The sequence below is a fragment of the Coturnix japonica genome, chromosome 2, assembly GCF_001577835.2.
Source record: "Coturnix japonica isolate 7356 chromosome 2, Coturnix japonica 2.1, whole genome shotgun sequence".
Classification (NCBI taxonomy): Eukaryota; Metazoa; Chordata; class Aves; order Galliformes; family Phasianidae; genus Coturnix; species Coturnix japonica.
In genome coordinates, this window is record NC_029517.1 from 80416920 (window position 1) to 80442030 (window position 25111).

General features: G+C 38.4%; 1 protein-coding gene across 1 annotated transcript in view; it reads left to right on the forward strand.

Annotated features, from left to right (window-relative positions):
* Positions 1-25111, forward strand: part of ERP44 (endoplasmic reticulum protein 44) — a 39752-nt gene that overhangs the window by 11459 nt on the left and 3182 nt on the right. The window contains exons 2-10 of the mRNA XM_015855094.2: positions 5743-5815; positions 6997-7036; positions 9889-10004; positions 15700-15884; positions 16369-16484; positions 19834-19891; positions 21110-21226; positions 23154-23265; positions 23690-23831. Of these exons, the coding sequence (XP_015710580.1) occupies positions 5743-5815; positions 6997-7036; positions 9889-10004; positions 15700-15884; positions 16369-16484; positions 19834-19891; positions 21110-21226; positions 23154-23265; positions 23690-23831 (959 nt within the window). The remainder of the gene's footprint in view (positions 1-5742; positions 5816-6996; positions 7037-9888; positions 10005-15699; positions 15885-16368; positions 16485-19833; positions 19892-21109; positions 21227-23153; positions 23266-23689; positions 23832-25111) is intronic.

Sequence of the window (25111 nt, forward strand, 5' to 3'; positions counted from 1 at the left end):
TCTTGTGAAGAGTATGACTCTTATTTTCATTCTAGTATCCATTTTTGTTGCTTGTCCATGAATGATCAGGACAGAGAGAGAAAACGTGTGCAGTTGTGGAATGATTTGGGAATTAAGGGACTTCAAAACCTGCCCACACAACCCCACGCCCTGCTATAGGCAGGACTGCCCACTAGCAGCTTAGCTGCTCAGGGCTCCATCCAATCTGGCCTTAAACACCAAGGTTTAAACAGTCTCCTATGAACAGTCCTGGTGACGGCTTTTGTACGTAGTAGCATTTCCCTAAATGCAGAACAGGTCTTTTTCCTTGGCACAGGGAAAAGGAGCAGCAAAGTATGGTGTTCTGCTCTCAAGATTGTCTCCTGAACCAAATAAGACCAGGCAGCCCTTTCTTTTATCTTGTTGGATCACACCTTTGACAAGTTCAGAAACTTGAGGCTACTGACTTCCATTAACAGCTGTTGCAGTTTAGCTGATGCTAATCATTTCTACTTCATGTACTTTATTCCTTCCTGAAAGTGAATCGGCGTATTGGTGCCAGGTAATCAGATCACTTAGCAGTAGCTATATCAAATCAAGGAGGCTTTAATTGAATGTGAGGTTTTGCCCCTATTTTGTTTATTTATTTATTACAAGTTTGTGCAAGTTACACTATTTTTTTCTAGTTTCTTTTGTTAGAATGAAAAGCGTGGTAAATAAAAAATATCTAAAAGAGTCAGTTTTCAGTTAGTTTTTTCAGGTGCTGAATTCATGGCTTCAGAGCTATGGAAGAAGCTCTAAGGAAAGTTCGTGCTTTTGTAGATGTGGACTACTTTAAACATTTATTTTTTGTGTGTTAGTGCAGTTGTTTAGACACACATTTACATCTTTTGTGGATATATGGGCTACATACAATTCAGACAAGGAAAACCAATGTGCAGTGGTCCTGACTGGAGACCGCGCTTTTTTTTCCCCCTCTGAGCCAAGAAGGGGAATAAGTGAAGATTATAAGAGAGTTGAACTGAAAACGACTTACAGATTTTATCTCTGTGACATTTTTAAAAACATGCCTCCTGTCATTTCTGAGCCTTGACTTGAGCATTGCTCTGAAAGCCAGCGATCCTTGAGATATGTGCCCAGAGACTTGAGCTTTAAAATGGCGCTGAGATGTATGGGTCTGCTGCTATGAAGAAGAATGTGATGCCTTGAATCACATATTTTGCTACCGGGGTTTTAATTTTCTTCTCTGCAGTGGACTTCTTGAATGAACGTTTTGTGATATTAATAATGTACAAGCTGTTGAGAGGTAAATTAACCCATTTTTTCAGGGAGCCTTCATGGCTATGGTAGGAAGTCACTGTGAATCGTACCCAGGTATAAAAGACACAAGACAATCCTATACCATTTCTGTATGTCAGTTAAGGTCAGTTGTAGGAACTGTTAATTGTGAAGGGTTTTGCCTCATCTGGAGCATAGAATCAATATCATTTAGCATTGCAAAATAGAGTTAAAAGCCATGAATGCTTTTTGTTCCCCACTTTTTCTTCTGCAAAAGGTTATACTGATGATAAATGCACCTACAGCAAGTATTCCTCTGAGACACTTGTAAAAGGGGAGTAGGTGACATGTGGAGAACAATGTGAAATTGCATCGCCTCTCAACATAGCACTGTGTCCACCACAAAAAGGTGTTTGTAACTACGTGATCATTGAGGCCTTTTTCAACCCAAGCCATTGTGTGATTGTATGATACTGTGTTACTAATCTAAATCTGGTTTGGTAACAGAGCATGGGATGGCAGGATTCAGTCAGTCTAAATCACAGCAAAGTTCCGACATGCCCTGTGATGACAAGAACTGAACTGCTGTGACAGAAGGCAGGGGTTACGGTCTCTTTTTCCTGATCTTCCTCAGCATTCTATATATACTGATGCCTCTCTCAGCTCTGGGCTCTGTGGTTCATTATGGGGCCTGTGGGAACGCTACCAGCGAGATGTTTGTGATTGATGGCTCTGAAGCCCAACTTCAGGGACTCTCACGATGCCTGTCAGCTTCAGCACCGCTTCCTCTTGGGATTCCTTTCAATTTGCAGCATCCTGCAGCAGGCTGTAAACCCGTCTGCTTCCTGTTGGCTCTGAGTTTAATGCAGATCTCGGAGCAGCAGCCGATCAGCAGCATACAGAAGGAAGGTGTGCGTGGGGACTGAAAGTCAGCCACAAAGTCCTGTGGGGCTGGGACTTCAGGTAGTAACTTCAATATGTCAGCGTGGATCACAAGTGGGATAGAGCTGGCTGCCAAGCATAAAAGGGCTTTGTGGTGCAGGAGAGAGACTGTTCCGTTCTGTGCCTTTAGGGTTTCACAGCAGGAGAAAAGGATAAGCAGGGAGTTTAGCAGGTGGAAATGAAGGCTGGGTTTCCTGACTGCCTTGCAGGTGTACTGCTAATTAGATATTATAATGCTCCAAGAACAGAGTTTGCTCTGGAAGTGGGAGCCTCTGTTTCATTCTGTGAAATAAAAAATAATTGGAAAAAAAAATCTAGTAATCTCAATCACAACAGAATTACCTTGGTTTTTTCCTTTTTTTTTTCCTCCTTTTTTTCCTTTCCCCACCTCCCCTTCCTCCCCTCCTTTTTTCCCCTCTTTTTCCCCCCTTCCATTCCAGCAACATGCAAAATCATATCAAAATATAGTTAATTTTCTGATACAAGGGCAGCCTCCTGAATTGTTTTCTACTGGCTACTTATATCACCAGGTACCATTTTGAAGCGTTGTAGCAGCATTTCTCCAGTGAGTTTGTAGCAGTCTTGTGCAGGCGGTTGCATTATTTCTTCTCTCAATTACAAATGTGATCAGTTACTTGTCTGTCTGATGCAGGCCAATGGAATACTAAGTTTGCACTTAAAAGTTAAAGAAAAAACCCACATAATTAAAGGCTTCTTTTTGTCAACCACAGTATTTTTCAGAACGTAAGTTCAATACTTTTCTTATAATGGGTGCAACTGATATTCAGAAAACATTTCTTCAAAAAATATCTTCTTTCGTGCCACTGGGTCTCATTCACGGGCCTCATCAAAGGTCAGAAGATATTCTCAAAACATTGTAGCTCATTGACAATTTGAATTAGAAGCTGTATTCCTGCATGTTAAATATTAATACTAGCAATACTATAAACTCTCTTGAATCTCTGGAGACAGTGAGATTACCGGGTCAAAAGGGTGTGCTTTCTTCCTTACAGGCATTATACACTGATGAAAGCTTGAGCTGAAGCCTTGCATATATATTGACACTTCTTAAAGGAAGGCTTTTTTCCCTTAGCTCTGAGTACTTAATGTGAAAGTTTTGACACCCACAATTAATATAATTTGACAAAACTGAACTTCTCCACTTCTAGTGGGGAAAAAATATTTTGATTATCTGAAGATTTGTGTAGTTTTAGGGGAAATAAGCGTTCAGTCTCCATAGTTTTCCACTTCTGTTTAATTTGGACGGGCAGGGCGATCTATAGCTTAACTTTATATTTACCTTCAGTATATGAAGATGTTTGGGGTATTTGTTTTTCAGCACCTGTAGCTTGCACCACATTTTTCTGCAAGTAGGTGTTAATAAAATATTCAGAAATCTTATTTGTTCTGTAAAGAAGTGTTAGATTTTATGTACTTTTTCTGTATGTAGCACAGAGTTTAGTAGGGGACTTTGTTAGGAAGTCCTACAGTTTGATATTGCTGTTAAATATTTGCATTGCTAGTTGAGGCATATTGTAGCAGTCTACAAATTAATCTACAGTTCCTGATCCATTAAAATATATCTGCTAAATAACACAACCTGTTTCCGGATTGCAAATGCTACGCTTATCTATGTTACGTTTAATTTATGCTTAGTTCGTCTTATTAGATTAATGTTGCTGCTGCTGATAATTTGTGTTAGAAAAAGCCATGTGGTTTGAGAAGTTATGTCTAACCGGTTTGGTATGTTAAGAAAATAGGACATTTGAAGTTCCTACTTTCTAGAGGGTTATGTGGTCTCCCTTAGTAAACAAGTGTTGGAGATGGTAAGCAGTACAGGTAGGGTAGCCCTGTAGTCTTCAAACATACAGCCTGTATAAACTCAACTGTAATTTTTCCTTCTACACCATCATCTAGAAGCCAGCTGTTGGACTTTTGCCTCTTGTAGACTTCAGGTGCCACAGGAGAGCTGTGCAAGGTCCTCCAGAGATCTTAGACTTGTGTACGGCGATGTCTAGATAGCAAGTGAAACACAGTGGTGGACATTCTGCTTTACAGCATCTGGTGAGCTGACAGCTTGTAGTGTAAGACAGACTCTGTGCAATACAGCAGTCTCCATGTGGGAAATATGAGGAGATCAGTGTCTTCACTGAGAAGCGTTTAGTGATGCACAAATCCGAAGGAATTGAAAATCATTGCTGGAAACCTCACCTATGTGCTGCTTATGGTGATAATTTCAGACTTATTGACAGTGTCTCACTGTGAAGGATTCCCATCATTTTTTAAACTGATTGTAATGGAAACAGACATCCGCTCTATCGGATGTTTCTGAGAAGTCAGTGTTTGACATGCATTTGCAACGAACGCTGAAAGACTTAATGTTTGGCATTGAATTGAGTTTCTTGATTAAGTGTAAGCAGTGTCAAAGACAAGCATGCCCTGGGGTCTCGCTACTTGTAGTTGTTTCCTAAATCCATCACACCCTTAGGTGGTCAGCCACTGGAATGCCCGTGCTATAGGAGGGGTCTCAGGCTCATCTGGAAATGCTGAGATCTTCATATTACAGTGCTCCAGCTTCTCCACATACTGGGATTTGAATACTGTCTCCAGCTTTATTTTATTCCCCCTGTTCCAATGCCTTTAGTAAAAGCAGCCCTTGGGTCAGTGTTTCTTTGTAGTTACAAGAACTAAACCTGAGGACCCTGAGGGAGGCCTCATGGAGGACCACAGCTCCTCATGAGGTGAGTGAGCAGAGGGGCAGTGCTGAGCGCTGTTCTCGTCACCTGCCCTGGTCAGGTTGGTGATTAGGAAGAGAGTTCCCCAGAGGGCAGTGGGTATGGTCTCAAGTGCTGGGCTATGTGGAGCCAGGAGTTGGACATGATGATACTTGTGTGTCCCTTCAGGATATTCTATGGTTGGTTGATTCTCTGTTCTCTGTACGACTCCTTGACCTGTGTGCATTTCTGTCAGTCCTCTACCAAAATCCTTCCTTTCCCTTTCCTATCGTCCCTCTCAGCTCAAAGTCTGTAGACTCTTTGGAGAAAGTATGTTGAAAGACATCTCAGTGGAGCATTAATCCATGTTCTGGCCCTGGTTAAGAAGGACAGACTGACTGTCTGACCAGCTTGCTTGGGTAGGAGATGTCAGCTTCCCAGATCAAGAGTTTATATTCATCAGAGACTTGCACAGTTGCCTCTTCCAAAGTACAAGCGTATTACAATTCACACATCAGTACTTTCCTCCACCGCATTTTGAGGTGAAAGATCTATGCTTATTGCAGTGAATATGAGAGCATGCCCTTCCATAAAACTGCATTGTTAGGATAGTCACATTAAGAGCAATATGTGTTGCTCTGAGATTGAGTGATATGGCTGATGTTATATCTGTAAACAGTGTTTATTTTTACATTTGTGGCAATGCTATCATCTGAGATGCTTGGACTGATTTATAGTTACTTTACTGTTTGTTCTTCTCCAGCTTTTGAATATTACTGCTTTGCTATTGAAGTATCTACATACCTGACCACTTTGGTTTCTCTTGTAGGTGTCTTGGCTTTTTAATCCAACAAGAAGTGAAATAACAAGTCTAGATAGCGGAAATATAGATGACATTTTAAGTGAGTACTTTGAATCTTTTTTTACTTTGCACAATGTACCAACTACTTTGTTTACAGTCACTTATCTGTGAGAATCTTGCAATGCTATTACATGAATATGTATACCTCAGCTCTGAAAATGTGAATTGTAGTCTGTGTAGAAGTTCTAGTGTGGACAGTTAACACATTGTTTAACAGATTTCTTCAGTATAACCTAAATGACAATTTGAAGTGTCTAAGAAATACTAACTGTCATGTTTGCAGGTGAGAACCTTCAATTATAAATAGCCAGAGCCTGTCAGGAGAGTGTTTTAAGAGCTTCCAAAAAATAGCAATAACCGAAACCCATGGTAGTGGGTCATATTAAATGCCCTGCTTGTTCAGCTGTTCTTTTTCTCAGGTTAAGTGCTCTCTTGATTTCTGATGGCTCATAGAAAAAAGACACAAATTAGTATTTAAAGTCCCTTAAAGTAATCAGATGTGTCTTGTCTGAAAAGGATGCCATTTGTTGATATCTGATTGTGCTTGGGGGGGAGGAGGGATGGGGAAGAGGAGGGAATAAAAACAATCCTGCTTTGTTGCAAATATATTCCTAAAATTATCCTTTTGAATTAGAACTGTTCAAAGGAGGTATTTGGTTTTAGTTTGCCTTTGACTGCAGAATTGCTTTGTGTAGTAAATGTATGACTAGACAAAATCTGTTTGTAAATACCTTTCTATATGCTGAAAAATGTAGAGCCATTCTATGAGCTATGTGACTGATGCCCTGTAATTCAAATGTTTGTTACAACTTTTCTTCAATATCTAGTCCATTACTACTAATAAAAATCAGTTTACAGCATGGTTATTGTCTTGTGCAAAGACTGCAGTTAATTGCCAAGCAGAAGATTTTAAGTGCGTGGGTCTTTCTGATTTTAAAATCTTTCCTATTTTTGCTTTAAAATATTGAATTAGGAATTGTCATCTTTATCGTCTAATATATCAAAAAAATGCTTGACCATAGACCTCTTTCATCACATTCCCACTTGCTATAGATTGTATTTCAGCTAAGATTTATCCCAGTATTTTTCTAGCAGACTGCATGCAGAGTAATCTATACTAGCTTTCATACTTTTATGCATATTTTTTGTAATCTTGGATTAAAATGCCAAGCACTTTGCCTCTCAACCTGACAGTGGGTTCTTTTCTTCTTTCCTTTGCAGACAATGCAGATGTTGCTTTAGTTAATTTTTATGCTGATTGGTAAGTTATCAAAGTTTTTTTTTTTCCTATGTTTAAACTTGTTCCTTTTGAAAACTGTTGTGTTTGGCAATAAGATCCTAATTAAAGATACACTGGTATATTACTTTCAAACTAGATCTTTCCTGTTAGTTTGTATTTGTTTTGCAGTTTGTGTGTGTGCATTTGTCTTGAATACTTCCCCTTCTACTGTTCTGTCATATTTTGCTTCATTCAGGGTCTTTGTCAGAGAAAAAAAGGTTTTGTGATATTAAGGAATAACTTGTTTTCTGTTTCTTCATTTGGAATTTCGTGCTGTTTTGTTGGTTTTTTTCCTCATTGCAAGACAGATTTCATTTCACAAAGATGATAAAGGGACTGGTGCATCTCCCATAGGAGGGAAGACAGAGTAACCTGGGTCTTTTCAGCCTGGGGAAAAGAAGACTGAGAGGAAATCTGATTAATGTTTATAAATGTCTAAAGGGAAGTGGGAGGCAAATGGATAAGGCCAGGCTCTTCTTGGTGGTGTGTACCAATGGGACAAGGTGTAGTGGCCTAAAACTTGAACATAGGAAGTTCTATATTAACATGTGGAAGAACTTCTTTACGGTAAGAGTGACAGAGCACAGGAACAGGTTGTCTGGAGAGGTTGTGGAGTCTCAGTCCAGGGGGTTATTCAAGGCCTGTCTGGACACCTACCTGTGTGGCCTTTTGTAGTGAACCTGCTTTAGTCTGGGGTTGGAATTGATGATCTCTTGAGGTCCTTTCCAACTTTCTGTGGATACTTGAGTAAATAGAAAAGGGAAGAATATGAGGTCAGACACTGTGAAAGACATGCTTAGTGGGAACTGTTTGATTTAATTTTTAACTTGCCTGTAAAATCACTGTTAGAATTAACTTAAGGGCCCATACCCCATTTCTCAATTGTGTTAGAAGCAACTTTACATGTTCTGTTCAAGCATTAGTATTTCTAAAAGACCCTTTAACAATAAGCAAATGAGTGAAGCATTCAAGGGAAATAAAATTTAATATGCAAATTAATATTGAAAATGAGGTCAGAGACATAAATCAATTTCTCTGTTCCTTGTTTAAAGTGAATTTGGATGTAAACAGCTTTATAACCTAAACAAATATATAAAACAAGGTAATACTGTACTTTAAATATTCTGCTTGCTGTTTTGCTTTCTTAGCACAAAATGTTGCCTGTCAGAATCAAAGGTCATCAAGCAGATTAAAGTTCTGGTTCTTTTCACCTCTCTCACATTCCATCCAAGACTTTTGGTCTGTGTAGCCTAGAAATAGCAAGTGCACAAATTTAAGATAAAGTTACAATTTGCCTTTACTGAGAAAACTGATAATAGCTCATTTAAATTGATTACAAAAGTGATTATGAAAAAAATAATACCCGCTTTTTCTTATAAAATGGACCTTTCAGTGAGGAAGTTTTCATTTAATCTTTGCTTAATTTATACTATACTTGTTTAGTAATCTTTGTGTTTGCCTCTTTGATTTTTATAGATAACTTTTATGTTCATCTTTGCATCTTGTCAAATTCTATTGATGTGAGAAACAATGAAACCAATAGAATTTTTGGGAGTGACATGCAGCATATTTGTTGTTGTTGAAAAAGTGGTTTTTCAATGTTGCTGAAGGCAATCTACAGAAGGCTAAAAATTAGTGTTCCGATACTTCCTTTGATCTAGGGAAAATAGTATTTTAAAGCTGGATACTGAAAGACATCAGAAGTCCTGGTTTAGGTCCCTGTTAACACAGCCCTTGCTGCAGCCCCTGCTGTTGTAGAAGCTTGCAAGTTTGCAAGTTGATTGTCATTGTAGTAGGCTGTAAATTTAAAATATGAGAGCCTTAATTAGGATCGTTATATAGAGACATTCAGGATTAAACTCCTAATATTGTATACTGCCAGCCTGTGATATAACATGAATTGAATGAGGACAGATGGATATGCTGCTGTAATGATGGAAGAGACGGAGGAACACAGAAGCCATGTGTAACATATAGATGCTAAATAACTGTGTACAGTTGTGGCCAGCGTCAGGTTTGTTTCAGGAGATGAGCTTCAGCTCTGTTTGTGTTTTGAGAGAAAGCCCGCCTCTGTAGTTGGAATGTTTGCTGCCATGCACCAGCCTTCAGAGGAGGCTGTTTTATTGCAGGTCTGTTTTGAGGTGCTCCTTGAGGTCTTGTCCTGATGACTTCCATGGTGCCGTTATGACTTCAAGTTAAAGTTCTGCTGTGTGTTTGGAAGAACAGATGAAGTTCTTTTACTGATACATTAATGATGGACTGGTGCAGTAATGTCACCTTAACCTCCCCAATACTGTCTGAGGCCTCATTTATGAACATCTACAGCCTTTTTCATGGGCAGAAAGAGAAGATTTTCTTCAAAGTCTGGCATGATTAGAAGAATCCCATAGAATTCTTTTGTTTCTAGTAATCTAATAGCAGTTTGTTTAAATCAGACTTAACTTTCAGCAATTGGAGTAATAATATAATGAGCAGTACTTACATGTTTGACAGCAGAAGTTGAAAAGTTCTTTCTCTGATATTTCTTGAAAGTGATCATAGGTGAGCATTCAAATCTCAACAGTGCAAATCTTTTATTAGACCTTTAAGGCTACTTGTCCAGGGTAGAAAAAGAGCGATGAGCAAACTCTCTGAATGTCAGAGTATATTTCTTAAAGACTTATGTAATTAATATTGTTTCTTAAACTGATAAATCATGGGAACACATCTTGAGTTATGTATTCTTCTAGAATATGTTTTTTTCCACTTGGATTATTCAAATATTTCCTTAATGTACAATTAAATTCTTTAAAGTTAATACCTTGAAATTGTAATCTTATGTTTTTCTTCCACAGGTGCCGCTTCAGCCAAATGTTGCATCCTATTTTTGAGGAGGCCTCTAATGTAATAAAGGAAGAATACCCAGATAAGAATCAAGTAGTGTTTGCTAGAGTGGACTGTGATCAGCATTGTAAGTAGATCTCAATTTAGTTTTTCTGTGATATCCTACCAGTAAGTTATTAGAGAGCAGACTAAGGTGTGGTTGGACCTGATCCATCATTTAGTCCAGAGGCTGTCGTTTGTATGTATTGCTTCAAAATTTGTCAGGGCAATTTCCAGTATTGCTTTCTCCTTTTCTCCATTGATGTGCAGTTTTTATCAGTTCAGCCTTTCTTGTTTATTGGGGGAAAAAGGGAATGTAATCATAAGGTGAGCAGTCTGGGGATCAAAAAGCACTGGTGCAAAACAGCCAAGAAGAAGGAGCAATGGCCAGTGTGTGTTTTGCTCTGCTGTTTTCTCTAAGAGTTATAGTGAACTGCAAGCTGCTTTTTTGCATACTTGGTAGTTTCAGAGCTGTTCTGCTTTGCTTTTTGTACACATGAAGAAATACTTGTTTATTTTGGTCTGTCCCCATAAATACATGAGAAAGATACTTATTTTATTATCATATTAATCCCATAAGTTTCTTGTTAATCTCATAATAAGTAAAATGTAAGGAACATCTTTTACCTACTGACAAACAGATGGGTAGCACTGAGATTATTGTGGTGATTTTGTTAGTGTAAGATTTGCTTTGCTATTCTGTACTTCTGAAAGAGCATCATTTGCCCACATAGTTTATTTATAGAAGTTTAGGTTTCTTAGAGTGTAGTAAAAGTTGCCTTAAATCCCAACAAAGATTTGGTTCTAAATGACTCTAATCATAATATTTAGTCTTTACGGAGTTGTTGGTCTGTAGGAAGAATCATACTTAGAAAGTTGATGAATTGCTGTTAGTTTGTAACACATATCGATTTACCGTTTACCTGGCAGTTGCGTTTCAGTGCTCTGTTTCAAGTACTAAAGAGAGGAAGAACATGGGGAAAAAAATAAATAAATGCATCTCTGTGAGAAGTAACTGATTTCATTTACTTTTTTCTTCTCTCATTTTGGTGATTGAGCTGTTTGATGCTAGAGGGGATTTTTCTCTTGACGTATCTTTGCTCTCTTGCAAATGTAAAAACCATTAACTTCAGTTGAGCATCTTCCACTGACAGCAATTTGTGTTCCATTTTGTACGTGTACATGTAGACACCCAACAAAACAGCATTCCTAATTTGTGCGATTCAAGGAGATCCAAAGAGACCTTGGGAATCCTAAATGCATCTGGGATTAAATCTTTCCCTTGGATAGGAGCTGTGGGGTAGATAGTTGGATAGTTAAAAGGCAGCCAAGAGTTATGGTCTTTCTTGTTAGTACTGGAAGATTGCGAGTTCTCTATTTCTAGTCATTTTGTTCCTAATTTAATAAGTAGAAGAACAGTAGTCTTCTGCTGCACAAACTGTAAAATGTGCGAATTAGATACAAAATCCTATCATGAAGATGAGTTTCTTTCCCCAAGTAGCACTGCCTTGTTGAATTAAATAATGGCCCTATGTGGTGTTCCTGGTTTTCAGTGTTTATTTGCCTTCTGTAAGCAATGGGACCTCTCATGGCCCACAGTTAATGGTTATAGTGAAGTATTTTAACTCTATGATTTTAATGTATGCAGTAGTTTTTACTATATTTATCCACACTGAACCATCTATACTACTTTACTAAATGTTGGAGTTTAGATTATTATCTTGTTGGGTTTTTTGTTTTGTTTTGTTTCTTCCTGTTTTAGCTTTATTTCTGTATTTTAGCAACACTAAAATAAGGTATGTGCTAATATTTTCAGGCTGTTTATGCCTGCAGATTTCATTAGTAGCTGCCCATTAAGATCTGGAGATGGCGGATTATTTGCATTACAAATAATCTGTTTCTTTTTGAAACCAATGCTCTGCAGGGAACCCCAGTAGCTGATTTCAGGACACTCAGAAATAGCTTTCAAATGGTCAGCTAGGCATAGATACTTTCCATTTAATGCACTATTATTGAAGCACTCTGCAGGTCCCAGCAGCTCACACCAGCTTCTGAGGGCAAAGCAAATTAAAGAGAATTATTGATGCACTGCCAAACGTTTGATGCTTAATGACAAAGCCAGCATTCTGTCTGCTCTTATAACCAATATAAATATGTTTTTCTGAGAAGCGATAGTTGGCACAATGTAATGAAAAATACAGATTCCAAATATTAACACATACAGAGGTTGAATAGGCTGTTATGGTTTACACCAATATATCAATATTCTGGAAGATGATTATAATTCAAATGTGAGTGTTAAGTCTTTAGGCTATTTTTGCTCATTAAACCAGTGCGGAACATACATTAAAGGTAAATCTGTTGAGGCAGGTACTTTGTTTTCAAGACCTTATCATTTTACAGCTCGTGAGTATCTAAGTTCCACTTCATTCTTTGCTGCCAAAATCTTCAGTGGTTTTGGTGTGTTGAAATTAGTAATACTTATGCTAAAGAAATGATGCCTTTACTCAAAGCATTTAATACCTAGTAAGTGACTTTCCTTATATTGTAAGAGATCTTTCTGGATATATGTTATTAGGAAGGTTTTACTTTGCTGGGGTTTTTTGTTGACCTTTAGGTGGTCGTGGTGTTTTGTGTTTTTTCTTTGTGTTAAGCAGCAATGTTAGAAACCCACTTCATACCATAGATTTACTGTATTTCTGCTCCCCTGTAAATAAGTGAATATTGCAGTACAGTGAGACTTATGTTTCTGGAGGATTGTGAATAGTTTCTGTGAATTGAAAATTGGGATTTCTGGTACAGAATTCTGAATTAAAATATATACTGTGCCATTATTTCCTTTTACATGAAGTGGCTTCTGGCTTGAAAAATTAAAGAACAAAACAAAAGTGGTTTGAATCAATTCTTTGTACTTCAAAACAGAAAACGTCTTCTCATTGGTGGGATGTTGAGAGGTGCTTTACAAGACAGACTCCATAGGGAGCTCTTCTTGAAACACATTAGTGAACTGCTGTTCCGTAAGGTGTGCTAATGTCAGTCTTAAAAAAATAGAGTAAAAATTACTCATATTGCTACTGCGCTTTTGTTAAGCAAAGTAACTCAGCATGATAAGATTTGGGGTTCATAAATGAAGAAGGAATGAAGTCAATGAAACTGTAAACAAATATGCAGATATTGTTGTGTTCCTGCTATTTCAGCTAGGAAAAAAGTAATCAGTCTGAAAGCTATTTTGGGTAAATAAATAAAATGTGGTGGTAGTTTGGGGAGGCTGTTGATGGCTCTCCTCAGGAGAGCCATTTTGTTAGACTGTAAGAAAAGGTTACGGGTTACCTACTGATGAGGCTCTGCTAGGAAGTAGGCAGGGCTGTTGTGAATGCTCCTTTGCAGCATAAGGTGGTCTGGATTTGCTGTTTCTCAGCTTCTTAGTGACTGAATTTGATGTAGAACATCGATTGCTTTTCCTGTACCTCCTTAGTGTGCAGGTTACCAGTATTGTAGTAGATGTGCCAAGTAGGATGCCAAGTTTAGGTGGTCCCTTGAGGTCCTTCCTAGCTTTGTTTCATATGAATATCGCCAGGTCTTATGACTATGTGCAAGTCATGAGAGGAGTGGTTTAACAGAGGAGAACTATTGTTAAGTATTTCATAATACGTCATTAAGGTGAATGTAGCAAGCAAAAAAACTGTTTTAAGTGAACTTTAACAGAGAGGGAAAAAAGCTTGGGATCATACTCATTGTTGCAAGTGATCCTTTTGTAAGAAAGAGATCCTTAGCTACGTTGTGAGTGGGAGTCTAATTTAATTGTATGTCTTCATGCTGCATTTCAGTATGTTCATTGTACCCTTAGTTTTAATTTAGGAATGGTGGACTTTGGATTCTCAGTGACATGATCTGATGTTCTAGCTCAATTCTTCGAACAGAGTACTGTGATCTTAACGTAGAGTAATGAAGTCTGAAGCCATCTGAGAATGAAGTCATAGGCTGCATGTGTGTGTGAAGCTGTAGCTGGGTAGTATGTAAAGTTCTTTGTGAAAAGTCTGACTTGCCCCCACCAACACAGATTTCATCATTTCTTTGAGTGGAGGAGTATGTGACACTGAGCTAGAAATGGCTGGCAATGCAAGACAAGCTTGCACCTCTTGAAGAAAATATGAGGTTAAGGCTAGAAAGGGAGGTTTGGTTTGTTTGTTTTTAAGTAGAGTAGCCCCATCTATCTCTTTCAAGCGTTTTTTTTTCCCCATCAGAAAATAGTAAGAACGTCTGGAAATATTTTAAAATTTAATTCAGGGTTTACTATAACTAATGTGATCTGTGAATGAATTCAAACAATATTCCATGTATTTGCATTATGTTTTTCCAATTTTAAAAGGAGTGTAATGTTGTAGTTGGTCTACTTGTGCTAACTCTGCCTGTATCAAATGCCAGGCTTTAATGAAACATTTAAGGTTTACTCTGTTTGACTTGTGAATGAATTCAAATAGTTTTTCATGTACTTGCATTTTATATTTTGTAAAAGGATGGCTTTCAAATACTTCCTTGTGTAGAGCTATCATCTCTCTGTGTTAGTTAAAATACCAGTATCCAGGGAATCTCATTGTAATTTATAAAGATCATGCATTACGAAGCAATGTTCAAATGCAGTCTTGGCACTGAGCATTCTATTACTATTCATTTCTTTATACAACTTCTTCATCTGATGAAGACTCACAGCTCTAGGGACTGAAATGTCTGTTTTGGGTAACCTTCAAGGCCTCCTAAGATGAGGATTCTGCAAGGCTTACGTCGTCATATAACAATGGAAATATCTGGAAGGAAAAGTTCATTTTGTGGCGGGAAGAAATGGGTAGTCTGGTGTTCTCTGGGTGCATAGGAGCATAAGAAGTCTTGAATCTCAGTTGCTTGGATGGGTAACCTTGATACATAGGGCTCCTTGTCGTTTATCAAACCCTGGTCAAATTATGATAAACGGCAAGACTGTCAAACAGAAGGTTGTTCTATCAACAAGAGAGAGGCAGCAGATGCCTGACTTGCCTACGTTGTTTTTCTTCTGATAAACAAATACGAAGTGATGCCTCCCTTTCTACGTTTATCGTAGTAGTATAGAAAGGCTTGAGTTGGAAGGAACCTCAGGGATGATCAAGATCCAATCCCCTTGCCATTTCTACATTGAGTATTAGATCAGGTTGCCCAGAGCCCCATCCAACCTGGCCTTAAAAACACTTCCAGGAATGAGGTATCCACAACCTCTCTGAGCAGCCTGTTCCAGTGCCTCACTACTATCTGTCCTGATTTCTCGGAGTCAACTCTTTCATACTGTAACTAGAAAGTACCAGCTTTGGAAAAGAAGAAAAAATATCGGTCTGACACTTCATATTGAATATGCTGGTAAATAATGTAGCTTTCCTCAAGAAATCAGTATGAATTTGAATTAAAAATATTCTGAATTTTGGAGGTAAAAATACAATTGCCTCAATTTTGGCTACAGCTAGTGCCTTAAGAACTCTGATAGGATATCTAGGAAACTGGTGAAATCTTTTCTCAGTCAAAATTGAGAGATTGTACTTAGGAATATTTTACAGTGAGGCAAAGCATTATAAACTGGGCTTAGCTGCTGACCATGCTCTCTTGTAGCAATTTTTTATTTATTTTTCTTAGTTTATTCTTCAATGATGTGTGACTGCTGGCTCAGAGGCTCCACTTCTGCGTGCGCGTATAGATGTATAACCTACTATGCTTAGTGTTCTTCTGTATGGGTACATTATTTTTCTGAATTGATTTTGTAGCGGATATAGCTCAGAGATACAGGATAAGCAAATACCCAACACTGAAGCTCTTCCGGAATGGAATGATGATGAAGAGAGAATACAGGGGCCAGAGGTCTGTGACAGCAATAGCAGATTATATCAGGCAGCAGAAGAGCAATCCTATCCGGGAGGTCCAGGATTTGGAAGAAATCAATACCGTAGATGTAAGTTCTTCAGTTTCCTTCCTTCCAAGTATAAGCATGTGAAAGTTGATGTACTTGAAGAACACTTTTACTTCTCGGGGGCTTTACCATTCAAAAATGTAGAGTGATAATTTTGAACTAGAAGTAATAATAATAATTTCAGTTTTACAAATTATTCCAATATAATCCCTCTTTCAACTGCATTAATATTATTATGGTAACACCACTACCAAATTACTTATTTTAATTTTAATCATTTGAAAATAATCTTATATGTGACAAAACGATAATATTTCATTATGAAAATACTCGTAGTGATGTTTCTGGATATTAAAATCTTTTAGTCTTTGTATTAATGTGCATCATTTGGAGACAGAAAGAAATGTTTTGCATGCTTGCTAACTGTTGAATAAATAAACAGCATCTCTATATTTAATATCCTTGTGGAGTATTGTCAGTTTCCAATAACTTGAGATGACTTACAGTGTAATCTTTGTCTTTACAGCGGAGCAGAAGAAATATCATCGGGTACTTCGAGCAAAAGGACTCTGACAATTACAGAACATTTGAAAGAGTAGCAAATATTTTACACGATGATTGTGTATTCCTGTCTGCCTTTGGGTAAGTTGTCTTTTTTAATACTTCAATTGCATGACTTCGTTACTGAAATTATGCAAATAGATTGTATACAGTTTACTTAATTGGACTTTCTAAATACTTTCGGTATACGTAAGTGGAGAGACTAGACGTTCTCGGTTAAATTCACTGAGAAAAGTGAAGGAAAGAGAAGGAAGAAAACTGTTCTTCCAGTCTAGTGTGAAATCTAACGGGTTTACCGCCTCTTCTTCTTTTTTTTGTTTGTCATTATTTGTCAGTCATTTCAACATAAGAGGGCTTGCTGCACAGCTGTGCCTGAAAACTCTGCTTCCTTAGAGGGGAACAAGTAGGGAAGAGTTGGGAAAGTTGGTTTTTTGGGTTGTTTTCTTTCTTTTCCACATAAAAATGTTTGAAGATGTTCACTAGGGAATCAGAATTAATTGGGAATGAGTAATTTTCCTTTAAAGTAGCGTAATAAAACACAATTATAGACTCCTTTTTCAGTGTTTAAGGTACCAGGAACAATCAATTTGAAGTGATTGAGCATTGATGAGAAAGCATTATACTAGCGTTTATACCACGTACAGTTGCCCTAAGGCGATTTTGAATTGGATGTAATAAATGAAGAACAGTGAAGACACTGGGTTAAGGTAGAAGGTTTTTCATCTATCAGAACAAAACTTCTCACACCTCTTCTTGTGTTTTGTCAAAAAAGAAAAATAGTTTGGGGGCAGAGGGGAAAGTATTTGTAACATAGAGGAATGTGTGTGTGGGGAGGGGGTTGGTCTTTTCTTTCATTCCAGATCCTAGTTATGTGTCCTGTGACTGTGCAAACAGCCTCAGCTGTGGGAGAGTAATCAAATCTTGTGAAACTGAAGTTGGTCTGTCGATCTCATTCCAAAGAATCGTCTGTTGTCTCAAACATGGTTTCTGATGAGCGCATCCATTCTTGCTCTCAGGGCAGCCAGCCAGACTTATTAATAGAATTTGGAATTATTTTTTTCCTTCTCAAATGACTTTTAATTCTTCTCGGAAATACCTTCAGGAAATCATTAGGTAGCAATACTTAAAAGAATCTCTCCCCTCATTGTTTGGGTCTTTAATGTGCTACTTTTCAACGGGTTATAATGAGAAGTAGTCTCTCACCCCTGGATTGTTGACTTTTGCTTGTTGGATGCTATTCCTAACTTAGATACCATGGAGTTCTTGGTTTTTTTCTTTAGATACAAGCAGTAAACATACACAGTGTGACAGCTGGACTTTAGTTACTGCAACCAACCTACGTAACTTATGACCCTGCATCAGGCTTATCATTTTTCTCTTGGCCAGACTTCTGTTCCCTTGCTAGCCTGGAGCTGCTTGCATTTTCAAGTGAATGAAGCCTTCCAGACAACAGTCTTGGAAACTAAGTGTTTCCATCTCTGACTGCAGCTCTCAGGCCTCCTAAGAATTATGTGCCAAAGGACTTCCAAGGGAGATCCTGGCTCTCTAAAAGCGTTTGCTGCTAGGTTTATAAGTAGCAAAGTGTTTCCCTGGGAGCACTCCTGGATCAGCTGGGCTGATTTTCCTCAGCATCCCAGTGGGCTGTGGCAGGGGTTCTGAATTTGGTGTGGGCAGTTTGTCAGGTGTTACGGTGTGGCATATACAATGGTAACGTGAGATGTGGTGTTCAAATGTCTAGTAGGCCAAAATAAACTGAAAACAATTAGTTCAGCAGTAAAAATTAACCAACTCATGTCAAGGCAAACTTGGTTCTTGCTATGTTATAGTTATGGCTACAGGTAGTTGCAGTAGCTTGTTCTCGAGCTGTATTAATGCTACTTGCACCTTCATACTTAGTTACTCTTAAATCAAATGATCCCAACAATTCTATTGCAATCTGTAGAAACCGTAGCAGGGTGAGCGAGAGAAGAGTTGGGGGCAGTTGGAGATGGGGAGTATACTGACAAAGAGATACCACAGTTAGTTTGTACAAACGGTAATGCTTCCATTTTTATTGTTTTTAAAAGGAATATCTACAGGCATTTGATATTTTCATATCATGTCCCCTCTTTACCTTGTCTGAAACAAATCAGTCACAAGTATAGCTACGGAGATGGAAGAACACGGAAGAGGGTCTGCTGGGGTCCACAGCAGACTTACCCAACAGCTTCTGTTTCCTGCTAGATTGTTGTGAGCTTATCAAGCACTGATTGGGCAGGAGATGTGGAAGTCTTTGCTTTCTTCATACACAGGGAAGGACTGCTGATTGGGAAGCCAGTGGTTTACCTCTGTGATGATGGTGATTAAAAAAAAAAGCCTAATTCTGTGTTGTTGAAGTAGTTATGTCTGGAATTCTGAAATCAGTTTTGAAATGCACATCTCTAAGCTGGTGAAAATATGGATAGGTATAATATACTAAACAAGGCAACTTTGACTTGTGAGAAGCACAACTGGATCAAAGAAAATGAATGAATCGTAGGTACTTTAACATAAGCCTTGTAATGTCTTTTTTCACTTTGCCCTCTAGTTAATTCAGAACTCTGGCGCATTTACTTCATCCCACAGTGAGATAAATTGAGATGTTTTACCTTCTCTGCCTCTTCTATCCCCTTCCCTCTTAACCAGTCTTTTGCAATGCTTCTATTGAGTCCATATGAGAGATACTGTAACTGGAGAAGCTGCAACGCTTAGTTAAAGTTCCCAGAGGCTGATGTACTTTCTTTTTAGCCTGTGAAAGAAGGAAAAGAGAGAAATAGTTCATCTCACTCTGAGGCATATGCAGCCAGTTGGTTCTATTTTGCCAGTGTGATTTATGGTGGGACAGCGAGGCATGGTGGAAGAGAAGAGACCCATTGCAATGGATGAAGGTTCTGAAAAGAGCTTAGTTGGGGCTTATGTTTCTTACTTTTGTTCTCTCTTATTTTGGATGTGTATGAGTCCCCATTTCTTTTAATAAGAAGTGATCATTCTGCAGGAATCTGTTGTGACTGGGATTGAGGAGTAACTAAGTATGGCAGAGACATAATGTGGAATTCACCAAGGTGAAATACTAAACTAAATATCAAGGAGAAACTTCATATATTGTCCAGGTGTGCACATTACCAAATCATCAGAGATCAGAAGCTGCATGCTACAAGTGTTCGTCTCTTTGACTTTGATGCCTTTACTGCATACTTCTTATCTCATGGATGTGCCTTGCAGCTTCCCTTACTGCCCTCTCATCCAGACAGACCGAGCTTCTTTATCACTTTATGGTTTCTTTGAAGAGGACTCATTTTATTTTATTTTTCCTTCCAAATTTGAGAAGATAGCAAATGGAAATATGCTTTTTGCTAACCTAGTTATTTTGTTTGTCTGTACCGAGACATGCTTACTGGTTGGTTTGTTGTAGGGCTATTTCAAAAGCAGAGCGATTTAGCGGAGACAATATAATCTACAAGCCACCAGGGGTAAGTGTAACTATGTATTTTATTCTGCTTGTTATCTTTCTATGGGAATATGAGCTAATAGAGACTGTACTCACAGACCATTTGGTATTTTACCACATCTCAAATGTTATTTTATTTCATCGCTGAAGAGAGTGAGAGTGAGTGAGGGTTGTAGGAACTGGTGCCTCAGAGTCCATGAAAAGGATCTCAGCCTCATTTGTTGCTAACAAAGTGTACAATCCTATGTTTTTAGTTTCAGCACTCAGTACTTTTTCCCTTAGAAAAGCAGGCAGCTTATGGTGTGTGTAGACACTTTGTGTCCATTAGAAACCTTTAAAATTAATAAATAAATGAAAATCCAGGAAGCTCAGCATCTGGCGTACCTTGTTTCTCAATGCAAATGACAACGACTGGCTATTTTCTGACTATCGCTTGCCTGTCTTACATAGCCTAGCACACTGAGGAGGTGAAAGCTGCTCACTTAATCTAAAGGAATAGTAGTAAACCATGTCAACAGACTGTCATGGTTGAGAATAAAATCATTATGGGAGAAAATCTGCAAGACTTGCTTTTTAGAAACATGATATCTGAGCATATGCTCCTTTCTCAAATTTGATGCTGGGAAGCACTTTAGAAAAAGAAAGCACAGCCTAAGGGGAAAGAGACATTGAAACTGTTTCATACAAAGATGTATTTTTATTCTTGTCTATTTTAAATGGCATGTCTGAATCAATATATGCTTACTCGTGCCCTCAGCTTGGAAAACTCAGTCCGTAATCACGTTTTAAAGTGGATGTACTGAATTCTGGGTTACAACTCTAGTAAACAAAGGAAAGCTACTATTTATTCCGATCTTTGGCAATGCAAATGTAAAAGACCAGTTGCAAAACCTGGAGGCTCTTTGTTTTTCTTTTTGGCAAGACTTTATAACTGTCAGCATGGAAGAGTTTAATATCTGCACTGGTTATCTGTCTTAATGGTTGAGGTTCTTTTTAGATACTGAGATACTACTTCTCCACCTGACAGAAGTTAGTTCCTCTTATCTTAGGAAGTTGGAGTTGATTGTAAAAGTGATTGTATTTATTTGCTTGTAACTTTTGTTATGTAGCTTATGGAGGTGTTGCATGCACAGCAGTTGAATGTAGATGGAATACTGGATTTCAGTATTACTGTATTTGTATCAGGTCAGTAGCAACATCATTTTTACTATTTTTCAACTAGTGTTTTTCTTTTCAACAGGAAAATGCTCCGGATATGGTGTATTTGGGCTCCCTAACCAATTTTGATTTGATTTATGCGTGGACACAAGATAAATGTGTGCCGCTCGTTCGAGAAATTACATTTGAAAATGGGGAGGTAAGAATTATTTCTACCTTTCTATTTTTGAGATTTCTTTCTCAGAACCAAAATGTCTCCTGAGGTTTTTAATTCATGCATAACAACATCTGCATGCTTGGCTTTTCAAAAAAAATAGTTGTTATGTATTGTCTTTTCCTTGTTCTGTAGCTTTTCAGTTAGACTTGAAATTCACAGGAGGAGAATCTGTGATGGTGTGGTTTTTTTTTTAACACTACTAAAATAAGAAGCTATAATCATGCATATAGATTGTATACAAAGCATCTGGAGATTTGAAGAGGGTAGACTCAGACTTGCAGTGCGTGGCCTTCATTGGATTAGATACCAGAGAATCAGTCATGTGATGGAAGAATATCTTGTTCTCAGTTCACATCATTTCTTAATTGCTTTTTGTGAATGGCCAGTGTGCGTAGCACTGATGGCCGGGACATACAGAACACTTGATTTGCATGATGGAGGAATGGGGTGGGATGCACAAAATATTTCAAGTCCAACTGTCCAGCCAGTACTGCTCACTTCTGTTGGAAAAGTTCTGCTAAGGAAATATTCATTCTTCCTTTGTAACTCAAGCAGTATGTGAAAGATGCCACATGCCAACATGTTTAGAACTGCTTGATAAGATTTTTAGTGTACTTTTCCCATTGTAAGATTGGATTTTTGAGGCTTAGAAGCCAAAGTTCATTGGAGCCAGTCTGTATAACATTGTGTCTTGGCTTTTCGGCTTGTTGGCTTTGTCTTGGCCCTAAATCTTCAATTCCTGTTTTCTTAGGTAAATATTTTCAATTCCAACTTGATATTTTTGCCTAGCAATGTTTGTTTAAAGAATTCAGGGCTGCTGTTGCCCAAGAGAATGCAAATGCTATGCAAATATAAACTGTTTATTATTTACATGGGCTATTAATGTATTCTGCACCATATTACTGAGTAAAATTACAGAATCAGAGGACCAGTAAAGTTGGAAAAGAAACCACTAAGATTGTCTTAGCCAGCTGTCAGCCCATCACCACCACAGCCACTAACGATGTCCCTCAGTGATGTGACTATTTAGCTGTGTACTTGCTTGTACATCAGCTGCATGAATGAAAGATAAGCGAGGTCTTTGGCATTTTCTTTGATAAATGATGACTCCTTCAGTTGGTCTCTACTAAAATGGATGGTCCACTAAAAAGTCACTTCTGAAGCAAGCAAATGTGTGTAGTTCATGCTTTGTGTTAGTTTGAAATAAAAGAAAAATCCTGAATAAAGTGTTTAAGTAGTTCATGACTTATCTGTCCTTGGAGAGAGATCTCCAGAAGGTATTTAAGAGGTAAGAATGCATTCTTTCAGGGAACTGAAGCCTGCCTGAGGAACAGAGACATTCATTTGTTTGTCACCTTGAGTAATGTGTTAGGTGTGAATTTAATAATGGTACGTTATGGTCGACCAGTCAGGACACACTTACAGCCATGTCATTAGTTTCTGCTTTTTTTTTCCCCCTCTTGGGAATGCTTAAAGATCTGTGGTCTTATGGAAAAACATCAGCTTAGGATGTGAACCAACATAGGATGTGGTCCAGTATATATACTCAGCCTTTTAGCATCCATTCCATATTGTCCTATTCAGGCCTTATTGCTGTTCCTACAAAGATGTGTTTTGAGAATCAGACGGTTTCTTTCAAGCAATTATTCCATTGCACATGTATCCTTTCCTGAGACGCTGATAATGAAATGCCTTTATACTTAAACCACTGCATGTGATAAGGGGAAGGAAACGTGGTTAACTGTGTCAGTTGGGTGTCCTCAATGAAAGGTCAGCAGTTAATGTCCGTAGTTACGTTGTTTCAGCTGTTTCTGAAGCAGGAATCTCGCCAGCTATGAAAACTGCTGGAATCACTAAAGTGTCTTTAGGAAATGGAAGAAATGTTACGTGTCTTCTGTTTTCTGTGCAGGAATTGACAGAAGAAGGCCTTCCTTTCCTCATACTTTTTCACATGAAGGATGATTTGGAGAGCTTAGAGAAATTCCAACAGGAGGTTGCACGACAGTTAATAAGTGAAAAAGGTTTGTACCAACTCGTTACTGCTGGAACCGTTTCTTTCCAGATGAGCTCAATATATGAGTGAAAGCAAATGCCAGAGTCCTAGGTTGTTGGGTTTTTTTACTTCTTGACAGTGAAAATTGGCTCCTCTAGAAATGTTTAAAATAGAGCCACAATGTATTATTAGGTAGCTATTTAAGAAAGCCTTTTTATCTAAATGATTTCAAACAGTTTGAGAGAACGTTAAACAAACTTCAGTTTGTAATGTGGCCAAAACCACTTTCAGGTAATCTGTTATTTTGGTGTGCTTCATTATTTGAATCTGTTTTCAAGTTTTGCGTGTTGTATCTAATATCTCTACCTCTAAACTATTTATGGAACCACATAGAGTTTCAGGATAATAAAAACAAATCTCATTGTGGATTTTTATGTGTTCACAATTTTAAGGTACAATAAACTTCCTCCATGCTGACTGTGACAAATTCAGACACCCACTCCTCCACATTCAAAAGACTCCCACAGACTGTCCAGTTATCGCCATTGATAGCTTCAGGCACATGTACGTCTTCCCAGACTTCAACGACTTGTCGTAAGTATTTTTCACTTTGTATTTCATATTGAGAACAAAGGAAATCATGCTTATATTTCAAAACAAGATTTCAAAATAAAAATAACAACAAAGATGGGGGAATATGGAATAGGTAACACTGACTGCACATAATTCATTGTGAGATCTTAAAGTGATATGAATCAAGAATCTTCCAGCGCAAGAAGGATGTGGAGCTCTTGAAGCAAGTCCAGAGGAGGGCAGCTAACATGATCAGGGGGCTGGAGCACCTTTAATATGTGGAAAGGTTGACAGAACTGGATTTGTTTAGCTTGGAGAAGGCTCTCGGGAGGCCTCATTGCAGCCTTCCAGTACTTGAAGGGAGTATATAAACTGGGAGGGGGCATAATGGTTTATGAGATAGGACAAGGGGGAATGGCTTTAAACTCAGACAGGGGAGGTTTATATTAGATATTAGGAGGAAGTTTTTCACACAGATGGTGGTGACACACTGGAACAGGTTGCCCAAGGAGGCTGTGGATGCCCCATCCCTGGAGGCATTGAAGGCCAGGCTGGATGTGGCTCTGGGCAGCCTGGTCTGGTGGTTGGAGACCACCAGACACAGCAGGAGAGAAGTTGTATGGGAATGCCTCCAGCGATGTGGTTGACCTTTGAGAATCTAAAACAACTCAGGCACCCAAGGAGCAGCAGTTCTGCTGTCTGAGCAGCTGGGCTGGAACGAACACCCTTCTCTAAGTCAGCAGTAACTCCCGGTCCTGTCTGGGAGGGGAGAAGATCCCTCTAGGTATCACTGCATTACTGGTTAGTTGCAGTTACCAGCACTGCTGCCCAGATGCCCTCTGACACAACATTTCCCTAATTGTTATCCATAGAATTTAATGGCAATCTGGAGTGTTGCTGGTAGCAGCTTCAACACACTTCCTTCTGCTTTCCTAAATGTAATCATTGGTGTACTGCAGGACTCCTTACAATACCTGTCTCTAATCATAAGTAATCTTTTGATTGTTTATATGATGATGCTCACATTAGTTTTTTATCTCGTCTCTAATGCTTATTAGATCAACTCGCTTTAAGCTTCTTAGTGTATTTGACATCTCCCAAATAATTCTGGATGCTGCAGTTTAGCATGCTTGCTGTGGGTGACAGTAGATGATCTCAGATTAGATTTAAATTGATATCCTCTTAGTGCTTATCTCTAGTGTACGTGCAGTTACTCAGGCAGTAGAGAACCTTTCAAAGATGTTTTGTCAATATTGCTACCCAACTGTCATTTGTATCTGTAAACTGTGCATTTGGAGCCT